The following is a 25,456-nucleotide window of genomic DNA, read 5'->3' on the forward strand; positions in this document are numbered from 1 at the left end:
GCTAGTCCGTGTTTGGCTCTGCCCACTATGACTCATTTGTTCCCATTGTAAACGATAAGTTGTGGTCTATCTTGGTTTAGTTATACAAATCTTTGTCTCTACATTCCAGAAGGACAAGTATCTCTGCTGCACTCCACCAATCAGGCCTTTATGGTAGAGTGGCCAGTCGGAAGCCACTCCTCAGTAAAAGGTACATGACAGCCCGGTTGGAGTTTGCCAAAAGACACCTAAAGGACTCCAACTATGAGAAACAAGATTCTCTGGTCTGATGAAACCAATATTGAACTCTTTGGCCTGAATGCCAAGCTTCACGTCTAGAGGAAACCTGGCACCATCCCCACGGTAAAGCATGGTGGCAGCATCATGCTGTGGGGATGTTCTTCAGCGGCAGGGACTGGGAGACTAGTCAGGATCGAGGGAAAGATGAACGGAACAAAGTACAGAGAGGTCCTTCGCACCTTCCAACAGGAAAACAACCCTACGCACACAGCCAAGACAACGCAGGAGTGGCTTCGGGACAAGTCTCTGAATGTCCTTGTGTCCCTGCCAGAGCCCGGACTTGAATCCAATCGAACATCCAACGCTCCCCATCCAACCTGACAGAGCTTGTGAGGATCTGCAGAGAAGAATGGGACAAACTCCCCAAATACAGGTGCCAAGCTTGTAGCGTCATACCCAAGAACACGAGGCTCTAATCAATAGCTGCCAAAGGTGCTTCAACAAAGTACTGAGTAAAGGGTCTGAATACGTATGTAAATATGATTTCATATTTTTTATACATTTGCAAAAATGTCTAAAAGCATGTTTTTGCTGTCATTATGGGGTATTAGGCTGTAACGTAACAAAATGTGGAATAAGTCAAGGGGTCTGAAAACTTTCCGAATGCACTGTAGGTAGATGTGCCTTTCCAAATAATGTCAAATCAATTGAATATACCACAGGTGGACTCCAATCAAGTTGTAGAAACATCAAGGATGATCAATGAAAACAGGATGCACATGAGCTCAATTGAGTCTCATCGCAAAGGGTCTGAATACTTAAGTAAATCAGATGTTTAAAAAAAAAAAAAAAAAGTGCAAAAATAACTTTTAACTTTGTCATTATGAGGTATTGTGTGTAGATTGAGGGAAAACATTAATTTAATCAATTTTAGAATAAGGCTGTAATGTAACAAAATGTGGAAAAAGTCAAGGGGTATGAATACTTTCCGAACGCACTGTACATTCATGCCAGCACCTTCAAGCTGAAGGGTTTCTTCTATAAAAGATACCTATCCTCTAAAAATCATTGCCTTGCTTTCTTCACGTTATGTACTTCAGGATGGGCATCTGACAAACCACTGAGTGTCCCCTGCATGTTATATTTAAAATGTCTTGAATCTATAGCTGCAAGGCTGTGCATATCTTATGTTCCACTAATATAGACACAGAACTGTTGGCATTTTCTTTATTCTGAAAAAAGAGTAAACATAAGCATGTATAAATACAACCATCTTGAGTTTCCAGTTTAAATGATTACCGGTAAACACACATGACAACCGATGGAGTAGGCTACACGAACGTCACATTATAAATCCCAGAGTACACATACTGTATCACTCACTGATAGTATGACTTTATAGCAAGACACTTTCATTAAGTTTACTGTCCTTTTCTTGCACAAACAAAATAAACATTTTAAGAGCATTTATTAATACACATGGCACATAGTTTTGAAAATACTGTCCGACTATAAGCACTAGCACTTTGGTAGTTTTGATCGGTGACAACTACACTGCTTCTTCATATAGGGATTTGCAATGCTTTGACAATTGAATAGAGGACTAATGGTATGCATGCCCTGTTCTATTTGCACAAGTCAAACTATTACCGCAATGCAATAGGGCAGGCAACCCTGTTCCTGGAGTACTGTAGGATTTTTGTTCCAACTAAGGCACCACACCTGACCTAATTGATCACTTCAGTGATTGCATAAATTCAACACACCTTGTCTTCCAGGTCAGCTAAAGCAAAAACATGAAGTGCCTGCAGCACTCCAGGAACAGGGTTGCCTACCCCTGCAATAGGGCCTTTACCTATACATCTATACAAAATATGAATGGTAATTTCTAGTGTATGATATGTTCATGATACTGTGTTTAATACTGTCGTTGGCATTTGGAGAACTGGACAAGTTGAATCACATCCACATGTACAGATATGCAAGTGATTTTGTCTTTGACAGAAAGCTCTGGTTAAGCAAAGACCCATTAGCTTTGTTTGACATAAAAGGATCAGTTAGGCGCTGACCTCCATGCAGAGTAGGAACATTTCAAACCATTTCCAGAAGCCTCAGGTATAAAGGTGTTACGGCAGACACTTTCATGCACATTTTAAGAGAAACAAAATTATCTCTGCCATTTTTTAATTCCCACTTAATTCTCTCCACCAGGACTTAATCCTGACCTGAAGAAAGCATTGTACTTAAAAAAGGTATTAAACAAATTATGAAGCCAATCACATTTTTACCTGTAAATCAGTTTCTGTAAAAACAATTAAGTGGGTGATAAGGCAAGCTTACCCCACACACGGCATCATTGACCAGCACTGAATGCCTGTCCTACATGATCATCATGATCCATTCCACCATTCCAATCAAATGGAATGTCATTTGTGATCCGCTGTGCTGTGCAACGCATTCTGATTCCATCAATCAGTTTCCATACTAGTTCAGTCAGTCATAATATGGCAGTCTGGTCTGGGGACTCCTGACATTGCACATCTTCCACAGAAAGATTCCCATAGTGATGTCAGAAACAACTTCCTCTATCCAGTTTCCTGTAGTTATTTAGGTGGAGGCTTCACATGACGGACCACTTTCTTCTCGTACACGGTCCTCATGGTTTTCTCTACCTGTTTGAGAAACACCTGGGGAATCCGACCACACAGGGTGTTGACAGTGTCCAGAAACTTGGTCTGGAGGGGATAGAACAGCGACTGGAACAAGTTGTCCTCAAAGGGGTACTGTAAAACAGAATCATTGCAGGCCTCAGGGTTAGACACCAGTAGTGGTAACTTATCAAACCTCTTATAAATCAACTGTGCCATTGGCTTACTGTAGGTACAGTAGAAGGGGATGGATATGAATCAAATTGTGTGGTTAATAAAAGGCTTATCTATGGACAGCAGAGGGGGCTGATGTTGCGGTGAGACAAGGATTTCCTTACGTTAACATTTCCACAGCATTTCCAAGGAGAGAAAAGGACAGAAGGATTTAATACCAAGATTGATAATTTTCTGAGATCCTCCCCCTTCATATTTTGTTGCCTTTGTCCCAAAGGATGGAACCGGCAATCTAGTAAAGAAACGTGCAATTTTTAGTGAAACAATCCACTCAAATGAATAGATTGTTCTTACCTCATGTATTGCATCATACACTACTTTAAAGGCTGGCTGCTTGTCATCATGATACACTCCTCGGTTCCCGTGGAGAATGGACACGCCTTCCTGTTCCGCTCCTTTACAGTTGCTCCCATACATGCAGTGATCAGGCCTGTAGTTCCACTGGCATGGGAAGGTGTACAGAGACTCTGCAAACACAGGAACACACCATTACATGTCTGTCAGATTTCTGCACAATGTCTCAAAGCTTACCATAGTGTATACTGTGACACCAGTATTGGGGGAAAAAAACTGATTAGTACCAAAGACAGCATTTAGGGGAAAAAACGAATGACTTCAACCTACAATGATAATCGTTCAGAACTCATGTTTTGCTGATCCCAAAACATGTAAATTATCAAATGGCTTGCTTCACAACTAAAATGATTCTAGTCCTTTTAAAAATGCATTAAATCTTGGCTTGGGAAGAGAGGAAAAACACCAATGGAGAATCCCCTTCAACCAGAAACAAGGGCAGCAACCTAGTCTCAGAGCATTTCGTATTATTCTGTAAGTAAATCCAGACACTCCATTTCGTATGATGTATAGTATGTATTATTTTGTGGATGTCCATCACCTATTTCATATGATATGTTACGAATTACATTTCGTATTATGTAAAAGATTTGCTAAATGTACAATATGTTGAATTTGCCAAACATATGATATGTTACTAATTCTAGCTAGGTGGCTAACGTTAACTAGCTCGCCAACGTTAGTTAAGCTGCGGGGTTAAGGTTACGTTTAGGGTTAAAGTTAGGGTTAGCAAAGTAGTTGCAAAGTAGCTAAAAAGTAGTTAGTTGCCAAAATGCTAAAGTTGTCCGTGATGAGATTTGAACTCGCAACCATTGTGTTGCTAGATGGTTTAGGGGTTAGGGTTAAGTTTAGGAGTTAGCCTTAACCCTTTCCCTTTAACCTATGTGAAGAGTTAGCTAAAATGGTTAAAGTTAGGGGAAGGGTTAGCTAAGTATTTTCAAAGTTGCTCAAAAGTAGTTGATAATTAGCTAAAATGCTAAAGTTGTCCGTGATGAGATTCGAACTCACCCATCCACTTTCGTTTTTGCCTTAAGTAACCATCTGTCTGATAGAACCATATGAAATGTAACATACACTAAATGGAGTGTCTCGGATTTACGTACAGAATAATACTAAATGCTCTGAGACCGGGTTACGGGCAGACATAAAAGGAGAAGGATCAGACACATGCCAGAGACTAAAGTCTTTCCATGTTGGATGCAGATCGTTCACAGTGACTGGCTGCTCCCTCCACATGGCCCTTCAAAAAAATATATGTATTTGGGGATGCTGCTAGGGATATGCTTGTTTAGCAGGCAGGTTCCATTCATGTTGTCAGGCAAACAATGCTCCTGCCAAGTCTACTTAAGGCTTGGAACACTTAGTACTTGTGACTGAATCTGCTGCAGCCGCAGGCTTGTTTAGTTCCACAGCATTGACCTCATTCAGGAGAGTTCTTTCTTGTGGTTGTATTAGAGCAGGAAAACCAATAACGACACCTGCCTGAAGGAATTGTATTGAATTCCATACAAGATGACATTTATGCAACCACCCTTGGAATCATGTTTTGGGGAAACATTGTAAATTGATGCAAGCCTAAGTACAGCTCTTGCTGTCAACATGAATGGCGGTGAAATGATATACCATTTTATTTTCGTATTTGTGGTGTGGTAGAGTGTACCTGGGTTGTAGTGGAAGATAATGTTGAGGAGGTCTTGGTCACCCCAAGTGATGTGGTTCTTGTACTTCTGGTAGAGTGGGTGGAGGAGGTCCTCCCATGACAGGCCACTGGGTATCATGCTGTTCTGGAGTAGGAACAAGGACTGGTGTACTCCACAACCCAAGTAGCAGCTACACATCTTACACTACAGAATTGCCCAATTTGAAAGGAGCAAATTTACAGAGTTTTAGCCAAGTATTCCCCAAGTTACAATTTGTAATGCTCTTTCTTGGATGCAGGGAAATGCCAAGTTGAGCTCGAGTGTGCTGAAGCACTGCTCTAATGTGAGTGTGACAATCACAGAGCCTTAAATCATGGCCTACGCTACATTGAGCACTCCAACTGTTGAGACGGAGTGCCAATAAGTGCCATATCTTAAGCTGGCTGGCTTCAGACATTTGATTGAATGATACAACTACTCTCCTTAGAGATTTAACTCAGAGGTGGACAACAGGGCAGAAATTCTCAGTAGTGAGTGACATGGGACAGGGAATATGACCAAAATGTTGATTGATTGATGATCCTTACTTTGAACAAAGTTCTTCGGATCCTTGTGAGGTTCATCAGCATGACTCCAGAGTTGACCCCGGTGACCCCGTAGAAGGGGTGGCGTGCGAAGCGGCTGTACCAGCCAATCTTGGGGATCTCATGCTCTGGGGCCATAGCAGCAAGCTGGGTGGTGTTGAAGGCCTTGAGGAAACTCCACATATCATCCATGGGCCTGAGGAACAGCACATCTGTATCCACGTAGAGTAGAGAGTCCACGTCCTTCAGGATCACCTATTGTCACGACAATCATGTGTAAGTTACAATCAGAATATCAAATTTTTTCCTATTCCAGTGACAGACCTTTATGCATACAGTATGTGCCATCTCAAAACCTACAATGGCTTGAGGGAAGAGAACAACCACAAAGCAATCTGTTCCTGATGAGAATCAAATATCACTTGGCACCTGCAAAGTATATGGTTTGTGGAGAATCATCTGCCAATCAATCAAATGGCAGTCATGGATTGCTTACCACTTTTTACAACAGTGTGATGCAATGTGTACGAGGAGAAAGCAATGTGTGTGTGCACACTGATTCAAAGATAGTCCATTAAAAAAAAGACATATGCATGTCCATTGAATTCAATCTCTGGGGATTGCTGGTTTGTTAAGTAAAGGTCAATGGGTATGAATAAATCCATATATATTACCATGCTAAGGTAATTGATTATATACAAATGTAATACAACAAGTAAAATCCATAATAAAAGGATACACTATTATTCTCTGGGTATATCACTCGTATGCTTGCGTAAACTAAGCTAAACCTATCTATCTAATAGAAAATGCATTGGGGTCAGAATGCAGCCCAGAGTGGAACAGAAATAGGAAACAGATGGCATGGACAATTATCTAAACACATTTGCTGATTAATATATATCTCTATCAGTTTAAATCAGTGTATATGTTTGATAAATATGATATAGTACACAGAGAGGTGAGAGAAAATGTGCTGCAGCCTTACAGGGAGAAACAGCCTCTGGGCAGCGCAGGGCTTGAACAGCTTTTTCCATTCCTCTGCATTCCCCACAGAGAACGTGATTGGGTAGATACTGTACTGGAACTTGTTGGAGACAGCACGGGCCCACTGGCTCAGCTGAAAGAGAAACTACAAAGTTACTAGACACCATCATCTGTTAGAGGTAGCACAGCCAGTTTTTTTTTTACCCCCCTTTCTCCCCAATTTTCATGGTATCCAATCGCTAGTAATTACTATCTTGTCTCATCGCTACAACTCCCGTACGGGCTCGGGAGAGACGAAGGTCGAAAGCCATGCGTCCTCCGAAGCACAACCCAACCAAGCCGCACTGCTTCTTAACACAGCGCGCCTCCAACCCGGAAGCCAGCCGCACCAATGTGTCGGAGGAAACACCGTGCACCCGCCCCCCTTGGTTAGCGCGCACTGCGCCCGGCCCGCCGCGGGAGTCGCTGGAGCGCGATGAGACAAGGATATCCCTACCGGCCAAACCCTCCCTAACCCGGACGACGCTAGGCCAATTGTGCGTCGCCCCACGGACCTCCCGGTCGCGGCCGGCTGCGACAGAGCCTGGGCGCGAACCCAGAGACTCTGGTGGCACAGCTAGCGCTGCGATGCAGTGCCCTAGACCACTGCGCCACCCGGAAGGCAGCACAGCTATTTTAAGATGCCATCACAAGGTGTCTCCTTTATCGTCGCATATCTAACATCCAAAGTAACAAAACTGCAACTCGAAAGGTTGAGTCAAGGTGTATGGGAGAGGGATCACTGAAAGAGCAAATGGAAATATTCCTTATTCGGACACCATACACTCCTGAGAGTTCAAGTCTACATACAGTGCCTTCAGAAAGTATTCAGACCTCTTGACTTTTTCCACATTGTTATGTTACAGCCTTATTCTAAAATGGATAAAAAATTATCATAATCCTCAGCAATCTGCACACAATACCCCATAAATGACAAAGCGAAAACAGGTTCAGATATTTTAGCAAATTTATTACAAATAAAAAACATACCTTATTTACAGTGGGTATAGAAAGTCACCACCCACTTTCAAAATGTTCACCTTTTGTTGCCTACAGCCTTACAGTAACCCACAATATGCAAGTGGGAGAAAAAAAAATCTGAAAATTAAAATTAAAAACAGTAAAATACCCTATTTGGATAAGTGAACACCCCTGAGTTAATACTTGGTGGAACCACCTTTTGCTTGAATTATAGCCATGAGTCTCTTTGAATACGTCTCGAACTTTGCTCACCTAGACTGTGCAATATTTGCCCATTCTTCCTTGCAGAATTGTTTAAAATCAGTCAAATTGCATGGTGACGCTCATGGACTGCACTCAAGTCATTCCACAGATTCTCAACTGGATTTAGGTCGGGGCTCTGACTAGGCCACTCAAGGACATTCACCTTCTTGTCCTTCAGCCACTGTACGGTTGCTTTGGCAGTGTTCTTTGGGTCATTGGCATGTTGAAACGTGAACCATCTTCCCATTTTAAACTTCCTGGCAGAGGGCTGCAGGTTCTCAAGAATCTGTCGGTATTTTGCACTTTCCATTTTCCCTTCTATCCTGACAAGTGATCCAGTCCCTGCTGAAGAGAAACACCCCCACAACAGGATGCTGCCACCACCGTGCTTTACTGTAGGCATGGTGTTCTTTGGGTGGAAAGATGTATTGGGTTTTCGCCGGACATATCGTTTTGCGTTAAGGCCAAAAAGTTCCATTTTGGTCTCATCTGACCACAGCACTTTTTGCCACTTGGACTCAATCTCCAATGTGCTTTTTGGCTAAGCTTACATAAGACTTAATGTGGCTTTTTTTGAGGAGTGTTTTTTTTTCTTGCCACCCTCCCATAGACGCCAGATTTGTGGAGCACTTGTGGTCACATGCACACATTGGGCAGTCTTTGCCATAAAGGCCTGAAGCTCCTTCAAAGTCGCCATTGGCTACTTGGTAGCCTCTGATCAGTCAGTAAAACCCACAAGCTCACTGCAGAGAAGAATGGGAGAAACTCCCCAAATACAGGTGTGCCAAGCTTGTAGCGTCATACCCAAGAAGTCTGGAGACTGTAATCGCTGCCAAAGGTGTTTCAACAAAGTACTGAGTAAAGCATCTGAATACATATGGAAATGTAATAATAAAAATGATAAATTAGCAAAAATGTCTATACCTGCTTTTGCTTTGTCATTATGGGGTATTCTGTTTAGATTGATTAGGGGGGGAGGGGGGGGGGGACTATTTAAATCACTTTTAGAATAAGCCTGTAACCTAACAAAATGTGGAAAAAGTCAAAGGGTCTGAATACTTTCCAAAGGCACTGTACACATCTAAGGAAGTTTTAGTAAACCAATGAAGTCATGTCTTTACAGTAAGTGCAGTGGTGTTGTACATTGACCATAATGCTGCCAGCTGTTGCTAGAACTACGCCTAACCCAGTGAAACTAACCTAAACAAGAGGTAGCCGATTTGAAGCCCATTCTGTCCAAGCCTGAGGGTTAGCCCCTCAAAGTAAACACTGTCACACAGAGGCCTACGATTTCTGCTCCGTTAGATTCTGAAGCCCTCCATATTCATCAGCATTATTAAATCATTTGGCCCCAAAACAAAGATCAGTGGGCGGAGCTGGCCGGGTTTCTGTTGACTAAGTGCATAGATCGAGGCCAGAACCCCTTTTCACCCCTTCTCTTCTACCTCCTTTTTGACCAGCGCAGGCAGGCCAGACATGGAATGTTCCATCTCCTGCACATATGCTACTGATTTTAGGGTTTAACTAACTCAACTTCCTGGCTAGCATGAAGCCAATTATAAAGGGGAGGTTCACATGCTACACAGACCATACCCCATACACACTCAAAGGGCATGTAGCCTCACGCATGTATGCTGTTTTCATTTACCAGTATGTATACCTTTAGATTTACAGCTACACAGTAGCCCAACACATTGACTTTGTAAAGCTTGGATCGTGAATAAACAAACTAAAGATGACTGAAATGTTGCATGGGTAATGCAGTGAGAAATGTCTGAGTCACATGATCGGCCTTGAGATAAAAGGGTCTGAAGCCTGTAAGATGTTGAAGCAAGAGGGAGTTCAAAAAGCTGACTTTTTTTTTTTAAACAAGCTCAGATCTGGCAGTAAATGTAATATATTACTGAGCAGCAACCAAGATATGCATGAGAAGCATGAGTCTCTGAAAATATTCAATAAGGCCTATATTTTGAGAATTAGTGTGTTCCTTTTCCAGAAACATACCGTACCTAAAGCCTAAATCATGCACTCTAGTACCTGCCTGAGGGTACTTACCTTCTTTTCAAACTGAGAGGACAAAGGGTCCTCTGCAAAGATGTGGAACTTGATCCTCTTGATGCTGAAGAGGAGGGCCGACTTGACCATGGTAAGCGTCTCGTCCAGGCGGTTCCCGCAGGCCACCACGGCCAGGTGCATGACTTCTTCAGCTCGGGCACGCTTCGATGAGAGCCTGCCCAGTCCCATGTCACCCCTCTGTCTGATACAAGGGAACACACAGGGGCAACAAGACTAAAGACTCTCAGTTAACAGAAGCCTCATCAAATAACATCCGAACACCAGAGCCATGTCGCTCCAAAGCAAGGCTGCTACTTCATCAAGGACATATCAACGGCAACGCCATGAGAACACATCTACAGCTTTGTTAAGAGGCACGGCAGGAACATGACAGGATATGCCTGAGACACATACATTCCAGACAGCACGTCATCACACTGTTTCTACTGACAGACAGCTAACCAACACGTCCATATTCAAGGCCTTCGTTAAGACATCCCTGAAGACTCTTCAGAGTAAGCAGAAGTCCCTCCCCCTGTACTGTAGGTCTGTATATATCCACTGGGCTTTGTTCTAATGCTCAAGTTTTTATATCTGATTTTATAAATTCTCTCTGCACAGCGGCAGAGACTGCCATTAAATACAAATGGATTCAGCCAGAGTTGAATATCAGTCTGAAAAATATATATGTTTATAGCTCAATGTAGAACTAGACCTAGATACTCAGAGCTGCACTTGGGCTGTGTTTTTTTTATATAACACCTGTAAATGTAGGCATTAGCATGAGCAAAGGAAGAATGCAAACTCATGGCCACAAAAATCCTCCTTTAGAACAAAGCATCCTTTGTCTACCAGTTGTGAAAGGATTTTGGAAAGGTGGGTTGCAGGACAGTCTCCAAGCGTGACACTTCGTTTTCTGCATGGCTGAGGGACAATCATGCAACACAGATTATGATTGATGGCAGGGCTCAAGAGAAACCTGTCCTCTAGTCTAGGCTTTGATGGCTCTTTCAAGAACAATTCATTTATGAGCATGTACTGTGTACAATATTAGTAGGGGGCATGTAACTGAGGGAGAGGAATTCTCTCTTTTAACCTGCAACCTAACCCTAAAATGTGTTGTTCTATGATGCATACTAAACTCAGCAAAAAAATAAACGTCCTCTCACTGTCAACTGCGTTTGTTTTCAGCAAACTTAACATGTGTAAATATTTGTATGAACATAAGAATCAACTAAGACACAAACTGAAAAAGTTCCACAGACATGTGACTAACAGAAATTCAATAATGTGTCCCTGAACAAAGGGGGGGGGGTCAAAATCAAAAGTAACAGTCAGTATCTGGCAGAGGTGTGGACTCGAGTCACATGACTTGGACTCGAGTCACAAATATGATGACTTGCAACTCGACTTTAACACCAATGACTTAACTTGGACTTGAGCCTTTTGACTCGACCTGACTTGATACCCTCCCCAAGCTGACTTGATACCCTCCCCAAGCCCAAATATTAAAAATTACACTATTAAAAAAAAGTGTGCAGCGCATCAACTCTTCATTTAACGGATTAGAGTTTGAATCGGACAGCAGCCAATCAAATTGTGCCAGCTGAGAAAAAGTTGTGCGTTGCAGTGCAGTGCAGAGGAACGTCGGCGGGTGAATTCAGATGGAGCCCTTGGAAAGATGATACCCAATATTATTATTTTCAGATATAAAGACGACGCTGTATAAAAAAAAAACAGATTGCAACTTGCAAAACATGCGGGAAGAAAATTAGACTGAGGCGCAACAATTTCCAACTTTGTTCGACATTTGAAGCTGCACAAAGAACGGTAAGTCGTGGCTAATATAGCCGACAGCTATATAATTTATAACTTGGCTAGTGTAGCATGTAGGCTAAATAAATGAGCCTCCACACAGTCAGTCAGTGCGGGAACGTCATCATTGCACCCAAGATTGAGCTACAACTGACTAGGCAGTTGGTAGCCTAAATCCTGCCTGACGTTACTGCTGTTCCTAAAACTATTGACATACGTTAGCCTACTGTAACCACACACAAAGTGTGTGTGTGTGTCTGTGTGTTAAGGTTGGGCGATTGTGTACAAGCCTACATCGCCCGATTGCGCCCCATAGCGATCCTTGATAGTCGATCACTATTGGGGGGGTCTTTCTCATGGCTACCCATGGAAATATAACGTTTATTTGGAAAGTAATAAATATATAGATATTTTTAAAAGCATTCATGATTTGCGTAAATGTAATATACTAACTATTACTCTTGTTAAAAATATGAAATGGTATTACATTTGGTGAAGAGCACATTATGACTTGTTTAGGACTCGAAACTTGACTTGATACTTGTCGGTCTTGACTTGAGATATGAGTCAGACTTGCGACTTACTTGTGACTTGTAAAACAATGACTTGGTCCCACCTCTGGATCTGGTGTGGCCAACAGCTGCATTAAGTACTGCAGTGCATCTCCTCCTCATGGACTGCACCAGATTTGCCAGTTCTTGCTGTGAGATGTTAACCCACTCTTCCACCAAGGCACCTGCAAGTTCCCGGACGTTTCTGGGGGGAATGCCCCTAGCCCTCACCCTCCGATCCAACAGGTTCCAGACGTTCTCAATGGGATTGAGATCCGGACTCTTTGCTGGCCATGGCAGAACATTGACATTCCTGTCTTGCAGGAAATCCCTCACAGAACAAGCAGTATGGCTGGTGGCATTGTCATGCTGGAGGGTCATGTCAGGATGAGCCTGCAGGAAGGCTACCACATGAGGGAGGAGGATGTCTTCCCTGTAACGCACAGTGTTGAGATTGCCTGCAATGAAGCAAGCTCAGTCCGATGATGCTGTGACACACAGTCCCAGACCATGACGGACCCTCCACCTCCAAATCGATCCCTCTCCAGAGTACAGGCCTCGGTGTAACACATTCCTTCGACGATAAACGCGAATCCGACCATCACCCACGGTGAGACAAAACTGCGACTCGTCAGTGAAGAGGTGTGGTTAGAGCGTTGGACTAGTAACCAAAAAGTTGCAAGATCGAATCCCTGAGCTGACAAGGTAAAAATCTGTCGTTCTGCCCCTGAAGGCAGTTAACCCACTGTTCCTTGGCCGTCATTGAAAATAAGAATTTGTTCTTAACTTACTTGCCTAGTTAAGTAAAGGTAAAATAAAAAAGAGCACCTTTTGCCAGTCCTGTCTGGTCCAGCGACGGTGGGTTTGTGCCCATAGGCGACGTTGTTGCCGGTGATGTCTGGTGAGGACCTGCCTTACAACAGGCCTACAAGCCCTTAGTCCAGCCTCTCTCAGCCTATTGCGGACAGTCTGAGCACTGATGGAGGGATTGTGTGTTCCTGGTGTAACTCAAATCAAATGTATTTATATAGCCCTTTTTACATCAGCTGATATATTAAAGTGCTGTTCATAAACCCAGCCTAAAATCCCAAACAGCAACCAATGCAGGTGTAGAAGCACTGTGGCTAGGAAAAACTTGGGCAGTTGTTGTTGCCATCCTGTACCTGTCCCACAGGTGTGATGTTCAGAAGTACCAATCCTGTGCAGGTGTTGTTACACGTAGTCTGCCACTGAGAGGACGATCAACTGTCCGTCCTGTCTTAGGCGTCTCACAGTACAGACATTGCAATTTATTGCCCTGGCCACATCTGGAGTCCTCAGGCGTGCTGCAAGGAGGCATAAGGCATGTTCACGCAGATGAGCAGGGACCCTGGGCATCTTTCTTTGGCTGTTTTTCAGAGTCAGTAGAAAGGCCTCTTTAGTGTCCTAAGTTTTCATAATTGTGACCTTAATTGCCTACCGTCTGTAAGCTGTTAGTGTCTTACCGACCGTTCCACAGGTGCGTGTTCATTAATTATTTATGGTTCATTGAACAAGCATGGGAAACAGTGTTTAAACCCTTTACAATGAAGATCTGTGAAGTTATTTGGATTTTTACAAATGATCTTTGAAAGACAGGGTCCTGAAAAAGGTATGCTTCTTTTTTTGCTGAGTTTATATCTGGCCTGGACCAGTAAAATTAATGTTGTGAACACAGACTCAGCAAAGCCCCATTAAGAAGCACATGCTGCTTATGTGAGGTAGTCTGAGTGTTAGAACGACAGTACCAGTCAAAAGTTCAAGGGTTTTATTTTATTTGTTCTATTTATTACAATGTAGAATAATAGCGAAGACATCAAAACTTTGAAATAACACATATGGAATCATGTAATAACCAAAAGAAGTGTTAAACAAATCAAACTATATATTTTAGATTCTTAAAAAGTAGCCACCCTTTGCCTTGACAGCTTTGCACACTCTTGGCATTCTCTCAACCAGCACCTGGAATGCTTTTACAACAGTCTTGAAGGAGTTCCCACATACTGAGCACTTGTTGGCTGATTTTCCTTCACTCTGCGGTCCAACTCATCTCAATTGGGTTGAGGTCGGGTGATTATGGAGGCCAGGTCCTCTGATGCAGCACTCCACCACTCTCTTTCTTGGTCAAATAGCCCTTACACAGCCTGGAGGTGTGTTTTGGGTCATTGTCCAAAGTCCCACTAAGCACAAACCAGGTGGGATGGCGTATCGCTGCAGAGTGCTGTGGTAACCAGCATGACTAAGTGTGCCTTGAATTCGAAATAAATCACTGACTGTCATCAGCAAAGCACTCCCACACCATCACACATCCTCCTCCATGTTTCACGGTAGGAACCACACATGCAGAGATCATCCATTCACCTACTCTGCGTCTCATAAAGACATGGCGTTTGGAACCTAAAACCTTAAATTTGGACTCCTCAGACCAAAGGACAAATTTCCACCAGTCTAATGCCCATTGCTCGTGTTCCTTGGCCCAAGCAAGTCTCTTCTTCTAATGGGTGTCCTTTAGTAATGGTTTCTTTGCAGCAAATCGACCATGAAGGCCTGATTCACGCAGTCTCCTCTGAACAGATGTTGTTGAGATGTGTCTGTTACTTGAACTCTGAAGCATTTTATTTGGGCTGCAATCTGAGCTGCAGTTAACTTGAAATAACTTATCCTCAGCAGCAGAGGTAACTCTGGGTCTTCCTTTTCTGTGGTGGTGCTCATGAGAGCCAGTTTCATCATAGCGCTTGATGGTTTTTGCAACTATACTTGAAGAAACTGTCAATGATCATGACATTTTCTAGATTGACTGACCTTCATGTCTTAAAGTAATGATGGACTGTCGTTTCACTTATTTGTGCTGTTCTTGCCATAATATGGACATGGTCTTTTACCAAATAGAGCCATCTTTCGTATACCACCCCTAATCTTTTCACAACAACTGATTGGCTCAAATGCATTAAGGAAAGAAATTCCACAAATTAACAAGGCACCCCTGTTAATTGAAATGCATTCCAGGTGACTACCTCATGAAGCTGGTTGAGAGAATGCCAATAGTGTGCAAAGCTGTCATCAAAGCAAAGGGTGGCTACTTTGAAGAAACACTTTTGGTTACTACATGATTCCATGTGTTATTTCAGAGTTTTGCTATCTTCACTAATATTCTACAATGAAGAAAATAGTCAAAATAAAGAAGAACCCTGGAATGAGTAGGTGTGTCCAAACTTTGGACTGGTACTGTATATTCCACCGATCTGGAAACATTTGGACAGACTCGGACTAGCTCTGAGGGGATACAACAAAAACTGAACTAATTGTTGACAACAGAGAGTACTGTGCCTATGAGGCCTTGGGCTTGCATTGCAACAATCTTTCAAACCTTGAAAAAAAAGCAGTGACAATACAGCTTACCTTGTTCAACAAATCTATCAAAAATGACTTACACTATTCAGAATCAGACACGCCCCACTACTACAATGAGCTGAAGGCTTGCTTGGATGAAGACTGCGAGAAGGGAATTTCAGAGGTTTTGGAGAAAATAACAAAAATGTGCTTGCTTTCCTTTCTGAATATGAAAGTCCTCCCCGTGCATAACGGATTTGAATAAAGTTACATTCTCTTTAAGTGAATCATCAGCCCTTGCCACGTGTATTCTGATAAACAGATTTTCCAAGTTACTCAACGCCAGCCTCTGCCCATGTCTCCCAGGAGGTACTTTCTCCCTGTTTCTCTCCTTCATTGGCTCATTCTCCTGCAAAAAAATGAGCTTTTTCCCTTTGATAAGGCCCACATAAGATGTCCCTTAAAACCTTGCCAGGGTGATTTGGTAAGCAGGAAGGTTTCAAGACCTGCAGACAGAGAGAGCAGTCTTTAGTCATCCATGATGACATTTAGCTTTACATAATGTCACTGCAATGTTATGGTTTGTGAAACCTGCTTTAGTCAATTTCCTCCATCACCCCATTTCTCTTATCAATAGAGAGCACACACGTGTGGGTGTGGTCACTGCTAGGACACTATGGTCCAGTCTGAATGCTTTATAAACGCTTCCAACCAGTTCACTGATCAAACTGGACAGTGCAGGGCAGTATGTACCGAACTCGGTCCTCGGGACCCCAAGGGGTGCACGTTTTGGTTTTTGCCCTAACACTACGCAGCTGATTTAAAATAATGAACTAATCATCAAGCTTTGATCATTTGAATCAGCTGTGTAGTGTTAAGGCAAAAACCAAAACATGCACTGAGTTTGGGAAACGCTGGTGTGGTGAAAGCAAGCTTTACAACAGAAAGTATTGCCTTTAGACTATCAAATCTGGATTATATTATCATAGCCTGACAGAGGAAAAATATAATAGGAGACAAAATGTTTCAACCCCTGGACAGAAATGGTGGAAGACGACAAACCATTGCCTAGTTATTATCCGGGAAGGCACAGGAAAGAGGGGATGAGAGCATGGGATGACATATTGTTTTGACCAGTAGTTGAGGTCATCTACACTGAACAAAAATATAAAACGCAACAATTTCAAAGATTTTACTGAGTTGCAGTTCATAAGAAAAATCTGTCAATTGAAATACATTTATTGGGCCCTAATCTATGGATTTCACATTTCAATGGGAATAGAGATAAGGTATCTGTGACCAACAGATGCATAAGGTAGGGGAGTGGATCAGAAAACCAGTCAGTATCTTGTGTGGTCACTATTTACCTCATGCAGCGCGACACATCTCCTTCACAGAGTTGATCAGGCTGTTGATTGTGGCCTGTGGAATGTTGTCCCACTCCTCTAATGCTGTGCTTAGTTGCTGGATATTGGCGGGAACTGGAACATGCTGCGTACATGTCAATCCAGAGCATCCCAAACATGCTCAATGGGTGACATGTCTGGTGAGTATGCAGGCCATGGAAGAACTGGGACATTTTCAGCTTCCAGGAATTGTGTACAGATCCTTGCGACATGGGGACGTGCATTATCATGCTTAAACATGAGGTGATGGCGGTGGATGAACGGCACGGCAAAATGCCTCAGGATCTCGTCACGTTATCGCTATGCATTCAAATTCTCATCGATAAAATACAATTGTGTTCGTTGTCCGTAGCTTATGCCTGCCCATACCATAACCCCAACGCAACCATGGGGCACTCTGTTCACAACGTTGACGTCAGCAAACCGCTCTCGATGTAAAACATGCTGTCTGCCATCTGTCCGGTACAGATGAAACCAGGGATTCATCTGTGAAGAGCACACTTCTCCAGCGTGCCAGTGGTCATCGGAGGTGAGAATTCACCCACTGAAGTAGGTTACAACTCCAAACTGCAGTCAGGTCAAGACGAGGACGCAAATTAAGTTCAATGAGAGTTTGTGCAGAAATTTTTGGTTGTGCAAACCCAGTTTCATCAGCTGCCCAGGTGGCTGATCTCAGACAATCTCGCAGGTGAAGAAGCCGGATGTGGATGTCTTGGGCTGGCGTGGTTACACGTGGTCTGCGGTTGTGAGGCCGGTTGGACGTACTGCCAGATGCTCTAAAACGACGTTGGAGGTGGCTTATGGTAGATCAATTAACATTAAACTCTGGCAACAGCTCTGCTGGACATTCCTGCAGTGAGCATGCTAATTGCACACGCCCTCAAAACTTTATCTGTGGCGTTGTGTGACAAAACTGCACATTTAAGAATGACCTTTTATTGTCCCCAGCACAAGGAGCATCTGTGTAATTATCATGCTGTTTCATCAGATGTCACACCCGTCAGGTGGATGAATTATCTTGGCAAAGGAGAAATGCTCACTAATAGGGATTTAAACAAATTTGTGCCCAAAATTTGAGAGAAATACATTTTTTGTACTTATGGAACATTTCTGGGATCCTTTATTTCAACTGATGAAACATGGGACCAACATGTTGCGTTTATATTTTTGTTCATTATATATCTAGAAGGGCTTGTTTACTTTGAAGGGACAAATACATAATTTTTTTAACCTTTATTTAACTAGGCAAGAACAAATCTTATTTTCAATGACGGCCTAGGAACAGTGGGTTAACTGTCTTGTTCAGGGGCAGAATGACAGATTTTTACCTTGTCAGCTCGGGGATTCGATCTTGCAGCTCTAACCACTAGGCTACCTGCTGCCCAATGAAGGCAGTGAAGGCATAGGTCCTGGATGCAAGTAATTCTATAAGATATGTAAATATATGCTCGTCAGTCCCCAGCGGTGTAATCAGTGGGTCTCCTTGGACTCATTTATACTCCATATTGAAGACCTCTCAAGGTGACCTTTAAACCCGTTAACCACAGGACTTAAAAAGGGATAAACCCCACAAATCTACCCAATTATTTTTACACTCGAGCCTTTTTCTTAAACTGGTGTACAAACAATTATTTGAGCTCATCATGCGATCAAATATGCACACAACTCACCGAATAGGTGAGAGATTACGTGCAAATACCTCTGCAATAAATCCAATCAATACATTGATCGGTCATTAAGAGAAATACATGTGATAATAAAAATATGATTTGAATGACAATTGCATGTTTGGTCCTCTCGTGACAGATAAAGTCATTGCTTGTTGGCAACGTCCTTGAATTGAGATTTGAGCCCATGTATGTTTTTGATGGGGGAGCACGTCTCCTGAATGAAGAGGGAAAGGATACGTGTGGACTCATTCCATAACTTCCAAAAGGAACAATAGAAAATAAACCATATCGGTAAGCAGATAGTAATGCAATCGGTAGATTAAAAGTGCAGAAAATCACCACATGACTTTTGAGACATCTTACGTCTTTAAATGCGTGCCAAAAGGTTGAAGGAAAAAATTAGGCGTGGAGAAAAAGCCAATAATAAATCACATCAACAAGCAATGGTCCGAGAATTTCTTACCGCTTTGCGATCGCATTGCCTCCTCTGACTACTTTCGCTTCTTTTCGGTCCGTGAGTGGTTGTTTCTGTAGAATGTGAAGTTCATCGAGAGGCTTTTTTGTTAACTTCGATGCAACAATGTGTCCAAGCCCAGAGGACGTTGGAAAATAGTAATCCTCCGCAACTTCTTTCAAAGGCGGATCGTCTGCAGCATTCCCCCCCAAAAAGTACAAAAGTAGAAAGACTCCTAAACAGACAGCGATCACAACCACTTTGCAGTGAATTCTCATCGTGGGAAATTGTTCTAATGATTTGGAGGAGCACAAGATTCCTCTTTCATGTCTGTGAATTGGCAATAACGCCTAGAGTTTACATTTTGTCGTTACTGCTCTGTTGCATTATGCTGCAGATGATAGAGAGCGAAGAGGAGCTTTGCACATTCATGAACTCAGTGGAGGAGGGTCTAATATTCTTTTACCGTAATCTCTAGAAGAGATGTTTGAGGTCTCAAATTGAACTCATCCATCGCAATGCATCAAGTAACTGGATTTAGGTTTTCAAAATTGTATTGATGAAAAATCTACCCACACCAGATAAACAAACGTATTGTGCTTTGATCTGGGAGAGCATATATTTTTGTGAATTAATGAGGGGCTTGTGGAGAGCATGCCATGTTTTTTTCAGTAATGAGACACCTATCTTGTGATATCTTAAAATATCAGTGCTGAAGATCAATAACAGTTCAGATGTTCACACATCACTGTGTTTCATGGGACAGTGCAATTCCAGGGGACTACTGTGACTGTAGTCTGCATAGTGTGATTGGTCAAAATACCACTGCAAAATGGTTTGGACCTTATGGCACACCAGTAATAATGTACTTACCATTGAAATTACTAGAGGGGCTATGCTATGTCATAAATGTTCATTGTTTCAGAATGGTATTAAATTGGCAGCCATTGTGGTCAGGAAGAAATCCAAAGCAGTCTAATTGGAAATTAAAGCAGTTACGTCATGTAATATATCAGACATTTTGTTAAAGAATTTTGCATATTTTGTTTGTTGTGTTCTTGTGTGTTCTTCCCAAACACAATGATACCATCTGAGATGTTGTGTACCCCCTCGATACCTTGTAGGACCTGGCGGTGGCGGATGGTGTGCTGATATGTCTCTGGAGCAGAGACACCGAACATTAGTCTCTTGTAGCGCCACAAACCTGTGTGTGTCACAAATGTGGTCAGGGAACAAGACTCGGGTTTCAGTTCGATCTGATGATATCCCCCCACTTTAGGTCCAGTTTTGAGAAGATCCCGGCTCCTGTTCTCCAGGATCTCGTTGATGGTGGGGATGGGGTGTCGCTCCCGCACAACAGCTTCATTTGCTCTTCGCATGTCAACACATAGTCTGATGTCGCCGGTTTTATTGTGTACTACAACTAGTGGTGACGGCCATGGTGTAGGTTCGTTCACTTTCTCAATAACATCCATGTCCTCTAGCTTGTTCGTCTTCTCTTCAACTAGCTTCCTGACACTGAATTGTATTCAACGTACTGGCTGTGCAACAGGTGTGACAGTCTCATCTACATGAACTCCTAACTGGATGTCTTTCAGTTTTCCCAGCCCTGTGAAACAGTCTTTGTATTCCTCCTGCAGTGTAGCTTTGAATGTCTTTGTGTTATCATCTTGGACTGAGTTTGTGTGCCTTTGGCCCTTTCTGCAAAATGCCAAGAGCAACTGCTGATTTCTTTCCCAGTACAGATGACTATGCATCTTTCACGACTAGAATGTCTGCAGTGACTGACTCAGAACTAACAACTGCTGTAATGTTGGCAGTGAACAGGCCCTCAACTGCTAATGGTTATGTTGAACTGTATGGGTGAATTCTCTTGGATGTTGGTTTCAATTGCACATTACATTTGGTGTGCAAACGATTGAATGTTGCTGTGCCCACAATATTACAGCTAGCCCTAGAGTCAATGAACATGTTAACTGGCTGGCCATTGATTAATAACTGTGTTTCAGCGTCATCAGTACTGCTGGTAAGTGTGAACACATGTTCATCATCGTCATTGTCTGTTTCATCATTTGGTACAGCAGATGTGTTTGTGACTTGATTTACATTGAGTTTTGTCTTTGTCCTGCACATTTTGGAGAAACGTTCATCTTTGCCACATTTGTTGCATTGTTTACCTTGTGTGATGGAACATGCCCGTCTAGTATGGCCCTCCTGATCACATCTGAAGCATTTGACAGCTTGGTCATCATTAGATGGCTTGCCCATGTTGGATGAAGAAAATCTTGTTTCATTTTTTTCCCATTTTGTCTGTTTTGTTTTTGTTCATGTTTTCCATGTTGAATTGCATTGACATTCAGTCTTTTCATTCTGTCTGATTGCTGGTCAACAGCCTCCATTGCTCTTGCTATATCCATTACAGCGGTGAGCGTGAGGTCACTCTTGCGCAGAATCCGCTTGCGCAACACATTTGAGTGACACTTGTCAATCACTTGGTCCCTTATGAAATCGTCTTTTAAATCTCCATAATCACATGTAGCAGCCAACTGTTTGCCTGCTCACAAACGTGTCCACTGATACCCCCTGTGCTTGTTCACCTTGGCTAAACAAGTATCTCTCATAGATGTTTTTTTTGTGGAGTAAAGTACTTTGCAAAAGTTTTAGGCAGGTGTGAAAAAAATGCTGTAAAGTAAGAATGCTTTCAAAAATAGACATGTTAATAGTTTATATTTATCAATTAACTAAATGCAAAGTGAGTGAACACACAAATCTAAATCAAATCCATTTTTGGTGTGACCACCCTTTGCCTTCAAAACAGCATCAATTCTTGTAGGTACACTTGCACAAAGTCAGGGATTTTGTAGGCATATAGTCAGGTGTATGATCAAACAATTATACCAAACAGGTGCTAATGATCATCGATTAAATATATAGGTTGAAACACAATCATTAACTGAGACAGAAACAGCTGTATAGGAAGAATAAAAAACTGGGTGAGGAACAGCCAAACTCCGCTCACAAGGTGAGGTTGCTGAAGACAGTTTACTGTCAAAAGTCATACACCATGGCAAGACTGAGTACAGCAACAACACAAGGTAGTTATACTGCATCAACAAGGTCTCTCCTAGGCAGAAATATCAAGGCAGACAGGGGTTTCCAGATGTGCTGTCCAAGCTCTTTTGAAGAAGCACAAAGAAACAGGGAACGTTGAGGACTGTAGACGCAGTGGTTGGCCAAGGAAACTTACTGCAGCAGATGAAAGACATATCATGCTTACTTCCCTTCTCAATCAGAAGATGTGCAGCAGTGCCATAAGCTCAGAATTGGCAGAAAACAGTGGGACAGTGGTACACTCATCTAATGTCCGGATAAGTCTGGTCAGAAGTGGCCTTCATGGAAGACTTACGGTAAAAAAAAAACATACCTCCGACGTGAAAACAAGGCCAAGCAACTCAACTATGCAAGAAAACACAGGAACTGGGGTGCAGAAAAATGGCAGCAGGTGCTCTGGGCTAATGAGTCAAAATTTGAAATATCTGGCTGTAGCAGAAGGCCCAAGTGCAAGAGAGCGGTACAAGAATGAGTGTCTGCAGGCAACAGTGAAGCATAGTGGAGGTTCCTTGCAAGTTTGGGGCTGCATTTCTGCAAATGGAGTTGGGGATTTGGTCAGAATTAATAGTCTCCTCAATGCTGAGAAGTACAGGCAGATTACTTATCCATCATGCAATACCATCAGGGAGGCATCTGATGGCATCCAAATGTATTCTGCAGCATGACAACGACCACAAACATACAGCGAAAGTCATGAAGAACTATCTTCAGTGTAAAGAAGAACAAGGAGTCCTGGAAGTGATGGTATGGCCCCCACAGCGCCCTGATCTCAACAGCATTGAGTCTGTCAAAATCAAATCAAAGTTTATTTGTCACGTGCGCCGAATAGAACAGGTGTAGACCTTACAGTGAAATGCCAACTTACAGGCTCTAACCAACAGTGCAAAAAATGTGTTAGGTGAACAATATGTAGGTAAAGAAATAAAACAGTAAAAAGACAGAGAAAAATAACAGTAGCGAGGCTACATACAGGCACCGGTTAGTCGGGCTGATTGAGGTATTATGTACATGTAGATCTGGTTAAAGTGACTATGCATATATGATAAACAGAGAGTAGAAGTAGCGTAAAAGAGGGGGTGGTGGGTGGCGGGACACAATGCAGATAGCCCGGTTAGCCAATGTGCAGGGGCACTGGTTGGTCGAGCCAATTGAGGTAGTATGTACATGAATGTATAGTTAAAGTGACTATGCATATAATAAACAGAGAGTAGCAGCAGCGTAAAAGAGGGGTTGGGGGGCACACAATGCAAATAGTCCGGGTAGTCATTTGATTACCTGTTCAGGAATCTTATGGCTTGGGGGTAAAAACTGTGGAGAAGCCTTTTTGTCCTAGACTTGGCACTCCGGTACCGCTTGCCATGCGGTAGTAGAGAGAACAGTCTATGACTGGGGTGGATGGGGTCTTTGACAATTTTTAGGGCCTTCCTCTGACACCGTCCGATGTAGAGGGGCTAAGATGTCTGCCATCCAAGACCAGTGTTCTACTGGACCGTACGCACTACCCTCTGTAGTGCCTTGCGGTCGGAGGCCGAGCAATTGCCGTACCAGGCAGTGATGCAACCAGTCAGGACGCTCTCGATGTTGCAGCTGTAGAACCTTTTGAGGATCTCAGGACCCATGTCAAATATTTTTAGTTTCCTGAGGGGAAATAGGCTTTGTCGTGCCCTCTTCACGACTGTCTTGGTGTGTTTGGACCATTCTAGTTTGTTGTTGATGTGGACACCAAGGAACTTGAAGCTCTCAACCTGCTCCACTACAGCCCCATCGATGAGAATGGGGGCGTGCTCGGTCCTCCTTTTCCTGTAGTCCATAATCATCTCCTCCAGTCTTGGTTACGTTGAGGGATAGGTTGTTATTCTGGTACCACCCGCCCAGGTCTCTGACCTCCTCCCTGTAGGCTGTCTCGTCATTGTCGGTGATCATGCCTACCACTGTTGTATCGTCTGCAAACTTAATGATAGTGTTGGAGTCATGCCTGGCCATGCAGTCGTGGGTGAACAGGGAGTACAGGAGGGGACTGAGCACGCACCCCTGGGGGGCTCCAGTGTTGAGGATCAGCGTGGCAGATGTGTTGCTACCTACCCTCACCACCTGGGGGTGGCCCGTCAAGAAGTCCAGGATCCATACATTTTCAAGTACATAACTATAGAGAACATATAAAAAATGCTATGGTAATAAAAAATGTAAGTTTACACACAGAGATAAAGAGGGCTGTACTTTCCAGTCATGTCCAGCTGAGGTCTTAGCTGCCTTTTAGTTCGAAATGTTGGTGGAAGTGGCTCCACATCATCTTCTAGATCAGTGTGTAAACGGTCCGGTCCCTCAGTGGTAGTTGCCGCTGGTGCACTGGCCCTCCTCCGCTTCACACCTCTAGATGGCCAGGCGGGGGTGGGTGTGGAGCCAGAGACAGCAGCAGGGATCAGACTAGAGCACAGGTGTCAAACTCATTCCACGGGGGGCCGAGTGTCTGCGGGTTTTCGCTCCTCCCTTGTACTTGATTGATGAATTAACATCACTAATTAGTTAGGAACTCCCCACACCTGGTTGTCTAGGGCTTTATTGAAAGGAAAAACCAAAAACCTGCAGACACTAGGCCCTCCGTGGAATGAGTTTGACACCCCTGGACTAGAGGAACCAGTTCCTACATTTGAATGAGTTGGCTCCCAGAAGTCATTTCTATCACAAAAGAATTCTGTTAAAACTCAAGTTTACTATTACTTATTTTATTAAACCTTAATTTTAGCAGGGGGTGAGCCCTGCATCAAAACATCAAATACACAACACATATCTATAAACATATACAGTTGAAGTCGGAAGTTTACATACACTTAGGTTGGAGTCATTAAAACTCGTTTCTCAACCACTCCACACATTTTTTGTTAGCAAACTATAATTTTGGGTAGTCGGTTTCGACATCTACTTTGTGCATGACACAAGTAATTTTTCCAACAATTGTTTACACAGACAGATTATTTCACTATCACAATTCCAGTGGTTCAGAAGTTTACATGCACTAAGTTGACTGGGGCCTTTAAACAGCTTGGAAAATTCCAGAAAATGATGTCATGGATTTAGAAGCTTCTGATAGGCTAACTGACAATTTGAATCAGTTGGAGG

At 42.9% G+C, this 25,456-nt stretch overlaps 1 protein-coding gene across 3 annotated transcripts; it reads right to left on the reverse strand.

Moving 5' to 3' along the window:
• Window positions 1-1,432: 1,432 nt before the first annotated feature.
• On the reverse strand, window positions 1,433-19,617 carry LOC120064961 (glucoside xylosyltransferase 2-like). 3 transcript variants are annotated; one of them, XM_039015572.1, is made up of 7 exons: window positions 19,238-19,617; window positions 9,985-10,186; window positions 6,668-6,799; window positions 5,683-5,934; window positions 5,116-5,239; window positions 3,396-3,568; window positions 1,433-3,002 (listed from the first exon to the last, which is right to left on the reverse strand). In XM_039015572.1, the coding sequence occupies exons 1-7, from the start codon at window positions 19,504-19,506 to the stop codon at window positions 2,823-2,825; spliced, it is 1,332 nt and encodes a 443-aa protein (XP_038871500.1). In that variant the 5' UTR covers window positions 19,507-19,617; the 3' UTR covers window positions 1,433-2,822. The 3 variants fall into 3 exon arrangements, with proteins under 3 accessions (XP_038871500.1, XP_038871499.1, XP_038871501.1); XM_039015571.1 differs by having other exon boundaries at window positions 5,116-5,299; XM_039015573.1 differs by having other exon boundaries at window positions 5,116-5,299; window positions 9,985-10,182; window positions 19,238-19,342.
• Window positions 19,618-25,456: the final 5,839 nt, after the last annotated feature.

This window comes from Salvelinus namaycush, chromosome 20 (genome assembly GCF_016432855.1).
Source record: "Salvelinus namaycush isolate Seneca chromosome 20, SaNama_1.0, whole genome shotgun sequence".
NCBI lineage: Eukaryota > Metazoa > Chordata > Actinopteri > Salmoniformes > Salmonidae > Salvelinus > Salvelinus namaycush.

What these genes read in the sequence shown, in the direction of transcription:
- LOC120064961 (XM_039015571.1), bottom strand. Translation starts at nt 19,506, where the DNA reads ATGAGAATTCACTGCAAAGTGGTTGTGATCGCTGTCTGTTTAGGAGTC. An exon ending in CCCAGAGGCTGTTTCTCCCT is followed by an intron (nt 5,935 to 6,667) that starts GTAAGGCTGCAG and finishes TCGTGACAATAG; the next exon opens with GTGATCCTGAAGGACGTGGA. An exon ending in TGTATGATGCAATACATGAG is followed by an intron (nt 3,003 to 3,395) that starts GTAAGAACAATC and finishes TCTGTTTTACAG; the next exon opens with TACCCCTTTGAGGACAACTT.